The 14,242-nt window shown below is 33.6% G+C and overlaps 2 protein-coding genes across 5 annotated transcripts in view; one reads left to right on the plus strand and one right to left on the minus strand.

The window, feature by feature from the left end:
* LOC111034784 (aminopeptidase N-like) lies at window positions 1-7,787 on the plus strand. Its single transcript, XM_022316144.1, has 14 exons — window positions 1-222; window positions 341-524; window positions 864-1,144; window positions 1,255-1,410; window positions 1,529-1,840; window positions 4,507-4,690; window positions 4,783-5,205; window positions 5,311-5,506; window positions 5,641-5,921; window positions 6,683-6,882; window positions 6,939-7,106; window positions 7,164-7,304; window positions 7,387-7,468; window positions 7,535-7,787. The coding sequence occupies exons 1-14, from the start codon at window positions 188-190 to the stop codon at window positions 7,673-7,675; spliced, it is 2,784 nt and encodes a 927-aa protein (XP_022171836.1). The 5' UTR covers window positions 1-187; the 3' UTR covers window positions 7,676-7,787.
* Window positions 7,788-7,798: 11 nt separating this feature from the next.
* LOC111034785 (acetylcholine receptor subunit alpha-like) overlaps window positions 7,799-14,242 on the minus strand; it is a 48,438-nt gene continuing 41,994 nt past the window's right edge. For 3 of the 4 annotated variants that reach the window (XM_022316145.1, XM_022316147.1, XM_022316146.1), the window contains exons 7-12: window positions 10,461-10,576; window positions 9,649-9,817; window positions 9,415-9,551; window positions 9,188-9,334; window positions 8,727-9,120; window positions 7,799-8,618 (exon numbers count right to left, since the gene is read on the minus strand). In XM_022316145.1, coding sequence (XP_022171837.1) covers window positions 8,415-8,618; window positions 8,727-9,120; window positions 9,188-9,334; window positions 9,415-9,551; window positions 9,649-9,817; window positions 10,461-10,576 — 1,167 coding nt within the window. In that variant the 3' untranslated portion in view covers window positions 7,799-8,414. The remainder of the gene's footprint in view (window positions 8,619-8,726; window positions 9,121-9,187; window positions 9,335-9,414; window positions 9,552-9,648; window positions 9,818-10,460; window positions 10,577-14,242) is intronic. The other variant, XM_022316148.1, reaches the window with a different exon arrangement.

Here is a 14,242-nt window from a genome sequence, read left to right on the forward strand (position 1 = left end):
ATAGGCAGCATAGTACTAAAACTTAATATAACTCGGACAATGTGATGTTTTTAATCTATATTGTAACTTTTGTTTAACTAAATACTATATTATAAACTGTTTTTTATCTATAAACTATTATTTAAAACCATTATGGTAAATTGATATCATTACAAAAGTACTAACGTATTGATATGATATAATTCCGATGTTCATTATAGTCGATGGAGTTCTCACAATAAGGTACTTAGTTCATTGCCAATAAATTTTAAAATGTGTAAAAATATATTCATTTATACTATTTAATATTTATATTATTATTACCTATTTATATGTTTCTGCTTGTTTAAAATTTGTTTAGAATGAAGTTTGTAGGCTTTAAAATGATATTTATCATCGCTTTGTCCCTCATGGGATCGGTTGTGAATTCGAAAGAAAGTTCCGAATTCAAATTGCCAACTAATTTTAAGCCCGTTAACTATCGGCTGGATGTGACCACGTACTTGGAGGATAAATTCATGTTTGAAGGAATGGTTGATATTCGCGTGAGTACGCACCGGAGTGACACAAGTCACGACAACTAATAATTATGTAACCATCTTCAGAAAAGTCAATGTCTAGAAATGTATGGCATTTTAAATGAAAACAAAAGATGTACATTTTCGATAGAAAAACTTTTCTACAATTTAAATAATATCTAATAAAATATCATACACTGGTCGAAATAATCTATAATCTTTGAATGTTAAGAAAAAAAAAATTTTTTTTTCGAAAATATCTGAATTAAAATTTCTTACTAACAACGTCTAACGTTAATTTTAATAAAATCAAAAAAATTACAGTGATTTTTAATAACATCACTTACAATAAACGTTTGTATTTAGATGTCCTGCATAGAAGCCACCGACACCATAGTACTGCATTCAAACAGGTTGAAGATCGATAGCAAAAATGTCATTGTGGCCAACAGTGGTGAAAATATCAAACTGCCAGTGGGCAGTGTTTCCTTTGACCCGAAGAAAGATCTTATGTACGTCAAGTCAACCGTAAACTTTAAGCCCGGTGATGAATACGTACTGTCCATACTATTCACCGGAAACATCACTGACAATTTGGCAGGTTACTACAAAAGCAGTTACGTGGACAAGGAAAGCAATCAAACGAGGTGCTTTGTTATTATATTAATATATTAATTGCATGCGTAAAAATAAAAAACGATTTTTCGTGATTTCGTTTCTTCTGCTTTCGCCGTCAAAATATAATATTATGTCGCAGATGGTTAGCTGTAACTCAATTCGAACCAGCGGACGCACGAAGAGCTTTCCCCTGCTTTGACGAGCCCGCGTACAAAGCGACCTTCCAGATAAACTTGGGTCATAAAAAAGAATTGACTGCCATTAGTAATATGAAATTCGTTAACCAAACGCCCTGGTAAGCATAATTATTCATACTGGATTATAAAGTCAGAAGAACACTGTTGATCTTAAAAATATAATTAATTTAGTTGAATAACTTTGTACGATATTATTATACGAATTGCATGTCTTAGCTCTGCGAAACCAGGTTATGTTTACGACGTATTCGAAGAATCTGTGCCGATGTCCACTTATTTAGTGGCATACATGGTGTCAGATTTCGTATACATTAAATCGGATGGTGGAGATACCGAAGTGGAGTTCCGTATAATCGCCAGGAAGGACGCAGCCAATCAAACAGAACTTGCTAACAACTTGGGACCTAAGGTCTTGAAATATTACGAAGATTATTTCGACGAAAAATTCCCACTGTCCAAACAAGACATGGTGGCCATACCAGATTTTTCAGCCGGTGCTATGGAGAATTGGGGTCTCGTCACATACAGGTACGAAATATGAACATTTATAAATACCGATACAATATAAATCCTATAATATTAAAACACGCCGATATTAGTTATCATTTATCAATATTATATGATATAACCATCATACTAAAACTTATAGCGTCTGGAAATCGAATTTCTAGTTTTATTTTGAAATGCATCTCCACGAGTATACTTCACGTGTCTAATCGTCTGTAGCTCGAAGGATTTTTAAACAAATACTGTTACCATGTGGCTATTATGTACACAGAAATTTCCGCTTTTTCCGAAAATCATCCGGACACCATGATTCCTGTTTTTTAAATCCGTTATCCCGTTACTCGCCAAAGTAAAGATCTAAATATATTGAATAAAATAAAAAATATCGATTGTTATTTCATTTGTAACGATTTGTAATATCAATATTAACACGGGTGCATACAACTTGCCTACCAACGGGCAGGTAATAAATGTACAAGTGGTTTTAAATACTTTGCCTAAAAAATATAAATCCAAGCAATGTTTTAACAAATATTTTTTTTTACCGACTAATTATATATAATCAGATTTTTTATATAGATTAATAATATAGGTACTACCGCCAAGGACTTATTTTATTATCATTTTTCTAGTTGTGTAATTTTTTTATAAATATCGTAAATACCAAAGCCTTTTTTTTTTAACTATACAATATATCAGTAACTACCTGAATTGACTCAATATAAAACATGATTATATATTATAACTTGTTACACAATATATTATGTAGGTATACATGTGTTATATTTTAGTGAAATTTATGAATAATTGACAGTTTAAAAAGCGGTTTTTCATTTGAAAAATGAAATTTGTATCTCCACGGGACACTCCTTAAGTAATACAAAAAATCTCAAAAATTTAAAAAATCAGATTTTAAACAACTACATTATTGAAGAAGAAAGGGGATGAGCATGATTGGTGAATCACCCTGTATATATATAAGTATACATAATATATATGTATATATGACAGTTAAAATCTGAAATCCTAGTTTTAATTAAATAATACTAAATTGTACAATCAGCTTTTCTCAAAACTGATTTTGACAAGTTTAAACTAGAATCAACTAATACCCTCAACGTTCAAAGTAGTTTTAACTTAATTTTTTAAGTTTGAACTAGTTATGGCTGAAATTTGAATTGTAAAAAGTAAAAACTAGAACAAACTTGTGAAAAACGATCTTCAAAAGTAAACTTTATATTTTTAACTAAAACTAGTTTTAATAAGGGAAAAGGGTTTTCTCCTTTTTTTCTTATTTCTAAGTACATAATATTACTAAGATAAGTCATAGGAATGTATTAATTTTTGGAACAAAAAATTGAATTTTAGTATTTGTTTCAGCATTTAAAACTATATGATCATAGCATATAGAGTTACACAATATTTATTTTTTGTTGCACAAGTTTTGTTGCCAGCAAAAATAAAGTTCTGTCCTCATAGTTGCTTTTATTGTTGCCTGGTGGAGAAAATTAATATTATTGCTTGGGACTGGTTTCGCTGTAATGAACACCACTGTGCCAGAAATAAACTTAGAACTATAGCAATGTTTACTGATTGCTAGATAATAATAAAATATATTATATTTTATTTGATGAAATAGAAGATGATAATGAATAATATGACAATACTTGGGATCAAGTTTGTCTAGAATAAATTCCGTCCTCAGTTTCAATTCTATCACCTACGATTGCGCACTTCTAGATCATATTTTTGAAACCTACATTTCAGTTAAAACTTAAAACTAGTTTTTTTTATTTAAACATTTGAACTTAAGAATAATAATATTCTAGGTTTAACTAGTCAAAACCACATTTGCGAAAGGGGGTTGTAAATTTTGGTTCGGCTTTTCGCGAATTTTAACTCTAACATATTAGGTATATATTGTAAATAATAGTGTTCATTACCGCCGAGCTGCTACCCCGCTGTCGTACATCCATAATTATTATCATCAGCTGGGTGAATCCACACCACAATTAAACATCGTCGCTGCACATACAACCGATGAAGTATCGCTGCCCGGAGGACACTAATAATCATTATTTATTTCTGTTTATCCCAAGGACTTCAATACTACCGAAATATTAATGTTGCAGAATTGATTATTATTATTTATTGTTTATTATTGAAATCAACATATTAATATGTAAATTATACCTTAGAGGGGGAGGGGGGTCGCTGTTTTAGATCTATACATTTCCATATTCGGTCACAAACAATTGTAGTTCTTAGATATTTGTTAACCTTTTATTGTAAAAGTAATTTGATATAGTATGTAAATTGTAAATATTATAGTACAAATATTGTACACTTAATTATAATGCACATATTGTACAATATAATATACTCGATGATATTATATAAAAAACCCGCAATTAATATTTTCACAATTGGTGTCTTTTAGTAAATTATAAAATAATTAAAAAAAAATCATATATTGAAAATGTTTATTGGAAAAAAGCTATTGAAAAAGGCAAAAAAGGTAAAATATACAGTAAACAACCTTACGCTTTTCAAATTTTTAAAAAAGGGGTAAATGAACAAATTTTTAAATACAATAAGTACATTATATACTCTTTATCGTTCAAACACAAAAACTATTTTTGGTTATAATATAACTGAAACTAAAAAAATCATTAATTTTCATTTAGAGAGACCGCATTGTTAATTGATTTGGACGTGGCTACAATTAATGACGTACATGGAGTAGCCGTAACTATCGCTCACGAACTTGCTCACCAATGGTTTGGTAATCTCGTTACCATGAAATGGTGGACCGACCTTTGGTTGAATGAAGGATTTGCCACTTACGTATCAGCCCGTGGAGTGGATTTTGTAAGTTTCATAACTATCGGATGGTTTGATTTCTAATTATTTTGTAAAACCGTTATCATATTATTTTACAAATTTTGTTTCATACTAAACAGTTGTACCCCGAATGGAACTCTTTCGAAGTCGAAACTGTCCAAAACTTTTTACGCGTTTTGGATGTTGATTCGCTTCAATCGTCACACCCAGTGTCGGTAGCTGTCGGAAATATTGATGAAATAGCACAGATTTTCGACACGATATCTTACACGAAGGGTTCTATTTTGTTGCACACGATGAACACATTCCTTGGCGAGGATACGTTCAAACAGGGAATTCGAAATTACATAGACAAACACAAGTTTTCCAACGCCGAACAGGATGATTTGTGGAGTTCATTGACCGAGGAAGCTCACCGCCAAGGAACTTTGGACAAAAATCTCACCGTGAAACAAATAATGGACACATGGACTTTGCAAACCGGATATCCCGTATTGAAAGTCGTCCGAGACTATTCCGCGGATACTGTTACATTGTCTCAGGTAAACCCACGAATGATTTTAATTTTTTGCTTTCTTACTATTTATAGATGAGATTTAAAGTTAAAAAAAAATAATAATATGAATATTTCATTATACGCATCTCAGGAACGGTTCCTGACGATCAAATCAAACAGTACAGACAAGAAAAGCTGTTGGTGGATACCAATCACTATGACGACTTCTACTGAGGCTGACTTTAACCAGACAAAAGCAAAATCGTGGTTGAATTGCGAAAACAACAACCTCACGTCGCCGTTGGCCAAAGACAACGAATGGGTCATCTATAACATACAGATGGCCGGTAGGTCTTCTATTAAGGAATATTACTTAAATATTAAATATATATAAATATATAAATATATAAATTTACACCTTTAATAAACTATAATCTGTTACCTATTACTATAAACTATTATTTCCGTATGTTTTTGTTAGGTTTGTTCAGGGTTTTATACGATACACAAAACTGGATGGGTATCATTTCTACGTTGAACGATCCAACCAATTACAAAACTATACACACATTAAACCGAGTACAGTTGATCGACGATTTGTTTAGTTTTTCACAGGTTGGTGATGTAGACTATGAGACCACTTTTCAACTTTTGAAATATCTAAAACACGAAAGCGCGTACGCACCGTGGAAGACTGCGATAAGTGGTTTGAGAAAGATAAATAAATTCCTGGAAAGGACCCCGAATGAAGCAGTGTTCCAAGTTAGTATATACTCATTTTTTAATTTTATTATTCATTATAGAGCTCTGAGACTTTTAATTATGAGCTAATTATTTATTCACAAATGACAATGTTTTAATATCTGCAAATAAAATAGTTAAAGTCATATAGCCTAACTTAAGAATAAAGGTATGATATCCTAGGCACTCCCGGTTGAGGTAACAGGTAGTCGTCTAGTGGCTGTGTTCCCTAATGACAAGTCGGACGTGACCAAACAAAGTATTGCTATTTTCCTCTGTACTGAATCAATTAATAATTTAGGTAACTTTTGGAAATTAATATCGATTTAACCATTCCAATTTTAGGTAGATTTGTAGGCATTAAGTCAACTCCTGGAAATCAGTATTGATTTAAATGTTGATATCTAAGTGAGCTGAAACTTGAAATCATCATTTTCGAGATTCACACACTACCTTTGAACATTGTTTAGTGTACACTTGTACATTTCTGTGATCTCACATCCATGTCGTATATTTCACACATAATAAAGATACCGTACCTATAGATTAAAGAATCAAAAATATGCAAAATGAAATTTTACAATATTTAGTGCACTGAATAACCTTAAAATGAATTTATTTTTTATGTTATACAGTAATTAATTAGAGATAATATGCTCTACTCGCTCAATATATCAACTGCTTTAAGTCCTGATAGTAATTTTATCATATTTTGAATATTATCCTGTTGTTATTACTAGTAACTAGTCGTATTGTTATTGTTTAACGCATCGTGGTTTCAGAACTACATGCAACGTATGTTATCGTCAGTGTACAGTAAATTCCAAGACATGACCGTTGAACTTAATGGTTTCGAACAAGTACAATTTAAGAATCTGATAACTGCCGAAGCCTGCAGACACCAAATAAAGGACTGTACCGAACAAGCTCTGAACTTGTTTAGAAAGTGGATGGAAATTACCGACCCAGACAATAATAATATGTGCGTTTTATCGATGTTTATTGAACTTAATAAAAACTTTAATCCAAATTTGTTAGATTGCCAAGAGAGCTGAAACCCACTATTTACTGTCAAGCTATCAAACATGGAGGTGCAGACGAATGGAACTTTTTATGGGAACGCTATCAGCATTCAAATTTGGGATCTGAAAAAGAAAATATCCTCTTAGCATTAGGATGTAGTTCGAAAATTCAGTTACTAAACAGGTATTTATATCAATCATGCATATAAAAAACAACACAGTTTAACAATTTTTTTTTCAGATACTTGAATTGGTCGCTTAAAAATTCAATTATTCGCAAACAAGACGCTACCACGGTATTCAACGCCGTAGCGACCAATGACATTGGCTTTAATGTGGCAAAAGAGTTTTTGTATAGCAAAATTGCTGATATATCTGAATAGTGAGTTGCCGTTAGGTGTTTTGTATTACGAACAAATAAAATTGTAAATTCATAACTATTATTATAATTTTTATGTTTTTAGCTTCCAACCTAAAGGAGATCACGTAGGTCAATACGTAAATGTTATAGGGTCTCAAATAAAAACTAAAGAAGAGTTAGATGAGGTAATAAACATAATTGGTCATTTTTTAAAAATCAAAAGTTTCATTCAAATGTTTTTTTTTTTACAGATTCAATCATTTATTAACACATCGTCAGGTTATTTAAAAGGGACTGATTTGGCTATCAATCAGACAATTGAGACTGCAAAAATAAACGTTGAATGGACTTTCAAGTTTTATGATAAAATTGTAAATTACATTGCACAATGATTACAATGTTACTAGTTGACCGCTTCGACGAAAAAAGCGATACAATATGATATCAAATACTAAAAAATTAAACTGTTCACATTTTTAACAATATATTTTTTTCATAATATGATGCAGTTACTACTTTACCTTAACTTGTATCACAAGATGAAAGTTTCAGATCAGGACAGTTTATTAGATATCTGAATTAAATTAAACTCATCATATTTAAACGTCACCAAATATATTCATTTATTTTTCACAAGTTAACATAATACTATGTACATATAACTATGAAGTGTTATTACTTTTTTTGTATAATAATAATAATAACATGAATTATATGTTTCTTTTTACAAGACAAATAATAGTCGAGAAAGTTAATATTTCTCTTACAACCTATTCAGGTCCTAGTTTATGGTTTTTTAAAATAAATATATAATAAACTGCTCATAAATATTTGATTTATAAACAAATTATCTAAAAATATCTATCTATTTGATTCGCTAATTTTGAGAACATGAAAATAGTATCTAATTGACACTATTGTACATATTACGACCAGCAGTCCTCGATTTGTTGGTCCCTCATCCCGCATTTTATTATCGTAACTATAATGCTTTATATAATATGTAATATATAAGTTATAGCTCAGCTGTTGTGGTGGTGGTGGTAGTAGGATTCTACCGTTCGCTCTTCTGGACCAGTGTTGGATGTCACTGGCCTGTCCAATGTTGACCATATTGAGCAATTATCGTCTTTACATAATGTTATTATAATTCTGTTTCACTGTTGGTGTATGGGCAAGTATTTCTGACAGCCGGACATTGATTGGCAACCGATTGTCATACAGAGTGGGTGCTTGTAGAATTATCCCTGCAGATCCCATGGTCACAGCCAGTGTAAATATCCACAAGAACAATCTATCCAGCACCATCGCCACATATTTCCAATCTTCTTTAATCTAAAACAAATCAAGAATTTGAAACATTTTTATTGTAATATTCAAGTTTAAGCTATCAAGCTGAATTATCTGTTGTTCAAAAAATAATTACATATTTATTATTTTTACCTTTTTCTCTTCTTCTTCTTTTTTTATGTAATCAGCTATGTACGCAGCGCCTTCGACGGCCTTATGAAGTTCTGGACAATCATGCCAATGTTTTCTACCCTTAGGAACTGGGGCGTTTAGGTTTATTTCGGACGAGCTGGGTAATGCTATTATTGGACCGTGAATCTCGCAGCAGCCAATTACACCGCTTTCCAAATCCCTAGAGATATAAATATAAGGGTCAGCTGATATAACAAATACAATAAGCGACTGGAGTATAGGTACTCTTTGAACTAAGTTATACCTGGCAGGAAATACATCGTTGCTGTGCAATAACTGATCAGCTGAATCTTGATCTCTAAGCTCAAGCCCGTTGCACGTCCTCACCATAATACGATGACATGTTCCCATCAGACTAAATAATTACATCATTATTATTATTATTGGATAAATAGCTGTACACATTATAATTACACGGTTACCTCTTCCTTTCCATTTGGTAGTGAGGTCTTCTCATGATTAACATTCTCGGTAGAATGTGAATGAATACTCGGCGGACCCAAGGTGACATTACGTGTGTAGTGGGAGATCGGAAATGTATATTTAACACAACGACTGTCACACATATACTGAAAAATCAATGACAATCCTTGAAAAATATGTTACAAAGCTTACGTTCAATAGTCCGCAGTATTGATAATAAGCTCACCTAAGCGTGTCAAGTATCATTGTAAATAGCACAAATTTTCCCAAAAGTGGCACGACTAGTGATGTGGGCGGAATGATTTCGGCTAACAGCAGAAAGAAAACGGTCAGCGACAGTAGAATTGAAATACTTAAACTAACCTAAGATTAATTTCGTGATATTATTATTTATGTCCATTTCTCATGTGTGTTGTGCGTGTCATAACTTATAACATACGTATTTCCAATAGTCACTTACTTTTTCGTTACTATCGGATGGAAGGTAAAACACAAGTATCGTGAGAAACGATATCCCCATACAAGGTATGATCAAATTCACCGTGTAAAATAGCGTTTTCCTCCGCATCGTGATATTGAATGTAATATCTAAGTATGGTTCTTCGCAGCAAGTATAATATTTCTCATTTCTGTAATATAAAAAAATATATTACACCTGTTCATAGTCAACGAAAAGAGCATTAGATTATTAACGTTGAAATAAACGCTTAGATCATAACATTAGAGTGAACCTAAACCTCCTTTATTTATGACGCCTATGCTGAGAGAAAATCACAATATTAATTAATAATTTTGCGATGGTCCCAAAAGTTTCGTTAAGTTTAATAGGCAGGTACCATGGTATAAACTACATAATATATGTGAAGTAGTTTATTTACATATGAAAATATGTTGCAAAAATAATAACAAAAATAACAAATAATGATTGATTTAAAAAAACGATTGTACACCATCAAACAGACAATATCAATTCTGTATGGACCTTTATTTTATTTGAAATAAATACGAACTAAAAAAAAATACCACTATGTAAATCTCAAACTATTTAACTTCTGCAAAATAATAAGTAATGTATAACTCTATGGAGGCAATAAAACTATAAAAATGGATGAACACACGATCTTCACTAATAGTTACACTCTCTGATAATTGCTATGTAGTGAGTATGATATGCAAGTAAAAAGGGTAATAATATGACATAGCTACTATAAAATGATGCTAATTAACATATCATGCAATTATAATATAATAAAAAATATTCAAAAGGCTAACCTTATTGCGGGAACCTCTAAAATATCCCATTCGACGGACGCGTAAAATTCGGATAAATCAACACCGACGTCTACTACTCGTGAACCGCTGACTTCATTTGCATGTCTCAAATCCACCTAAAAATCAATATTTTTTATAAGACGACAATATAATGCACATGATGTAACCAAAGTATATTTGGTGTTGAGCACAATTTGCTATTACCAACAAACAGATCTTATGATATTATATACAAAATGATTTTTTAAGGGTGAAAATTTATTTTCTAGAAAATTATTAACGTTTCTGGAAATATTTTTTTTACATAATTTGAAGTAATTAACAAACTCTATTACTGAGAACAATTTATATTTTTTCTATTTTTATCGCAATGATTAATTAAGTTTTTCACTTTTTTGAATGACAGCATACATTTTTATTTGCATATAATGAATATTTTTATAATAATTTAATTTAAAACTTGTAATTGATTAGTTATAGGTGAGCAGAGTGGCATTGAGAAACACGGACAAATGTTAACTCACTTCTTCACTCATCAAAATTTTTAATAGTTACTAAAAATAGGTAACTATACCTACCTATACTACTATTCCTAATTAACTATTGGTTTAAAAGTCGATTTTTCCACATTGAAATTTACAAAAATAAATAAATATGTTTCTTCAATTGAAAAAAATGCGTGATTCAAAATAGTGAAAACCATAAAAATCATATTTTTCATATAAGATGACTTCAGGATTTGATTGTATAATGGCTGCAGATTCTACGCTGTTATATTTACAAAAAAATAAATATTACTCGATAATGTAATCTTTAGACTCACGTATTTTCCAATATTATGGCAATTGTCATAAATGATAATTAAGATTACTTAACCAAAAAACCACTAAATATTCCTACTTCACACGTAAACCTACCTACCTACCTACCTTCCCTTAGCTCACATTTCAAAAATATGTGGAAGACTTTTTTTAAAACTTTTGAACGTATATCTACACGTATAACTAAGAAACAATGTATACTCCCACTCACTAAATATAGTTTTAGTGCTAACCATAAGACACACCACGTTTACAGAGTAATTTATACTATCCCCACTTCAAACGAATTTAATCACTAATGTACTCGTATATTTTTAGACAAATTTCAGACTTAACTTGACGGAGTGAAGTATTTAAATTTCTGAAATTTCTATCCCCGACGCTTTTTTCTTTAATTTATTTTAAAACGATAGGAATCATCAGCATCATATATAGCTTTAATTAATGCAGGAGTACACTATCCTTGTGTATAGATTTTGAGTTCACATCAATATTGTCGTTGTCGTTAATTTAAATTAATATTGATATTGTCGTTAATTCACATCAACGAGACGTTTGAGACCAAAATCAGACATGGGCGCAACGGGAATACTTTTAAAAATTCTATACTTTTCTACTAACTATACCAAAACCAAAATCAATGAAATACACGCGTTAACCATCTCACACACATAAAATCGTTATGTACTCCGAACGCACACGTGGTACGTGTTTTTTACCGTTAAAGTATAATATTTTGCTTTATAATAATATATTTATGAGTAAAAGCTTTTTGGCTTAAACAATATTAACCATCTGACTACTATTTATTTATTTTCCATGGTTATTATTGTTGTTTTTTTTCTTTAATATCGTGTCGTCGGTGGCCAGAAAACGGGCTATGATCGCCATTGTGGACGCCCTGGGGGGGGGGGTACCTACACACCAAACTTTTGCCAAATGTCAGAGAGCAGTTACTGCTGTCGTTTTAAGACAATAGTGTTTATAAAAATTGTATTTATTTGAATATTTACTCTCGAGTTCCTTGCAGCGGAGTGACCACATCGTAAGTACAGCAGACATGGCGGCGTTATAACGAACCCGAACCTCCGATCGACCGCTGAAATGAGGGTATCTTTTTTTCTATTTTTTTCCCCCGTGACGTGTTCCGTACCATTTACATCCGATCTTGTTACGACTTACGACGACTATATTACCCCGTGCCCACTCAACTCACACGTTTACGACCGTGTAACACGCATCCGTTATTTCGACCCTTTGGGACCATCATGTACCCACGAATAAGTTAAACAGTTTCATCTTATTATATATTTAAGTCGTTTCAAATTAGAGTGAAACAAAACAAACAAAATTGGTTGAATAGAAACACGCGCTTGAAAACACTACAAAAAATAAACTATTATTTATTATTGGTACAACTGCGGCTCTCATAAAACCCATGGTTGAATGATTAGGTATGATCGTAATTTTACTTCGTGTACGCAGGTGTCATGGCCGCCACTGGCAGTCCATCACTTCATATCATTAGTTGACGAAAAAATACGAAATTATTAATTCCATGGCTAAATAAATCAAAAAACCATTGCCAGCTGAGATTCCTTTCCATGCTGAATCATGCCGTATATAGATATATAATATATTTCATAATAATACATAACTAAATTGCACGAAAAAAAAAATGAAAATCGTATGTGGGGGTGCTGGGGTAACGTTCGTCTAGATTGCGTCTCAATGCGATCATACGATATAGTTATTTAGCCATGATAATACTGATCATACAACTCGTCCGGAACATTTATTTGTAAATGATTATTATCCTTATTATTATGATAACAGCAAGATATTAAAGTAATTACTATCGTTCACGCCACTGTCCACAGGTACGTTTTGAAAACGGACGGCCGAGGTTGGGCGAGACCGATAGCGAGCGATCAGCGGTCCGGCGACGACGTGTCGTCGGCAATGCGGCGGACAGCCGAACGGACGCCACGACCGACGATTAGACTCAGTGACGGCGACGGGTCGGCTGGACGTTGCGGTGGCGTGGACGTGAGCCCGTACGGTTTGCTGCGGCCGTCGCCTCCGACGAAAACGGCGGCCGGCGCCGCGGACGTCGAGGACGTGTACGCTGACCGCGCACCGTTCTTCGACAACGACACACGGCCACATTCGCTGGTGGTGCCGTGGCGCCAGGGACGGGCGGTCCTGTACGGAGTCCGGGACGCCGGTTGCCATCAAGCGCTGTTCGACCACCTAGCGACGGCCACTGCGGCCGACACGCGTCCCCGCAGGGCCAACCTGCGCCAGTGGCTGGACCAGGCTGTTCTGCCGCTCGTAACGACTCGGGCCACGGACCGCTGGTATCCGGCCCTATGGGGCGTTACGCTCGTGGCCAGGCGTCTAGAAGAAGCGGACGTCAGCGGTCTGGGCGGTGGTCTTGTTGGGGGTCAGGACGGCGGTCGGGGCCACGATCGCGGCCACCACCAGTTGGACTGCGACTGGACGACCGAGGAGGGGCCTGGCCACAATTTTTATGCGGCCATCGTGCTAGCGTGCTCGTACGTCTGCTGGTTGTTGGCCCATTGTTGTACATCGCTATCGGCGAAAATATTTAGGCGCGACGCTCACCAAAGTAACGTGGCATCAGACGTGACAAGTTGCATGGCATATGATCTGGCAAGTGGCAAATGAAAAGCCAGCTAGTGCTCGCTGATCTGACGTGGCAACTGACTAGTGACTGGTAGCATTTCAGTAACCACCAAAATGTCTTCGGATAAAGACGATTTGGATTTTTTAAACATTATAAATGTTGTAAACGAAAATCACGCTAAGCGTAAATATTGGGTACCTACATCCATTTTGGAAAACAAATTGTGATACACGTGGTGCATTTTCATCCGACAAATCATTGAATAATGAAAATGCACAACGTGTTTCACAATTTTTTTTCCAAAATGGATG

The sequence above is a fragment of the Myzus persicae genome, unplaced genomic scaffold (genome assembly GCF_001856785.1).
Source record: "Myzus persicae strain clone G006 unplaced genomic scaffold, MPER_G0061.0, whole genome shotgun sequence".
Taxonomy (NCBI): domain Eukaryota; kingdom Metazoa; phylum Arthropoda; class Insecta; order Hemiptera; family Aphididae; genus Myzus; species Myzus persicae.

Excerpts from the sequence above, each read along its gene's own strand:
- LOC111034784 (XM_022316144.1), top strand. The coding sequence starts at position 188 with ATGTTCATTATAGTCGATGGAGTTCTCACAATAAG. Across the intron at positions 223-340 it reads GATGGAGTTCTCACAATAAG|AATGAAGTTTGTAGGCTTTA; the intron begins GTACTTAGTTCA and ends AAATTTGTTTAG. Across the intron at positions 1,145-1,254 it reads AAGGAAAGCAATCAAACGAG|ATGGTTAGCTGTAACTCAAT; the intron begins GTGCTTTGTTAT and ends ATTATGTCGCAG.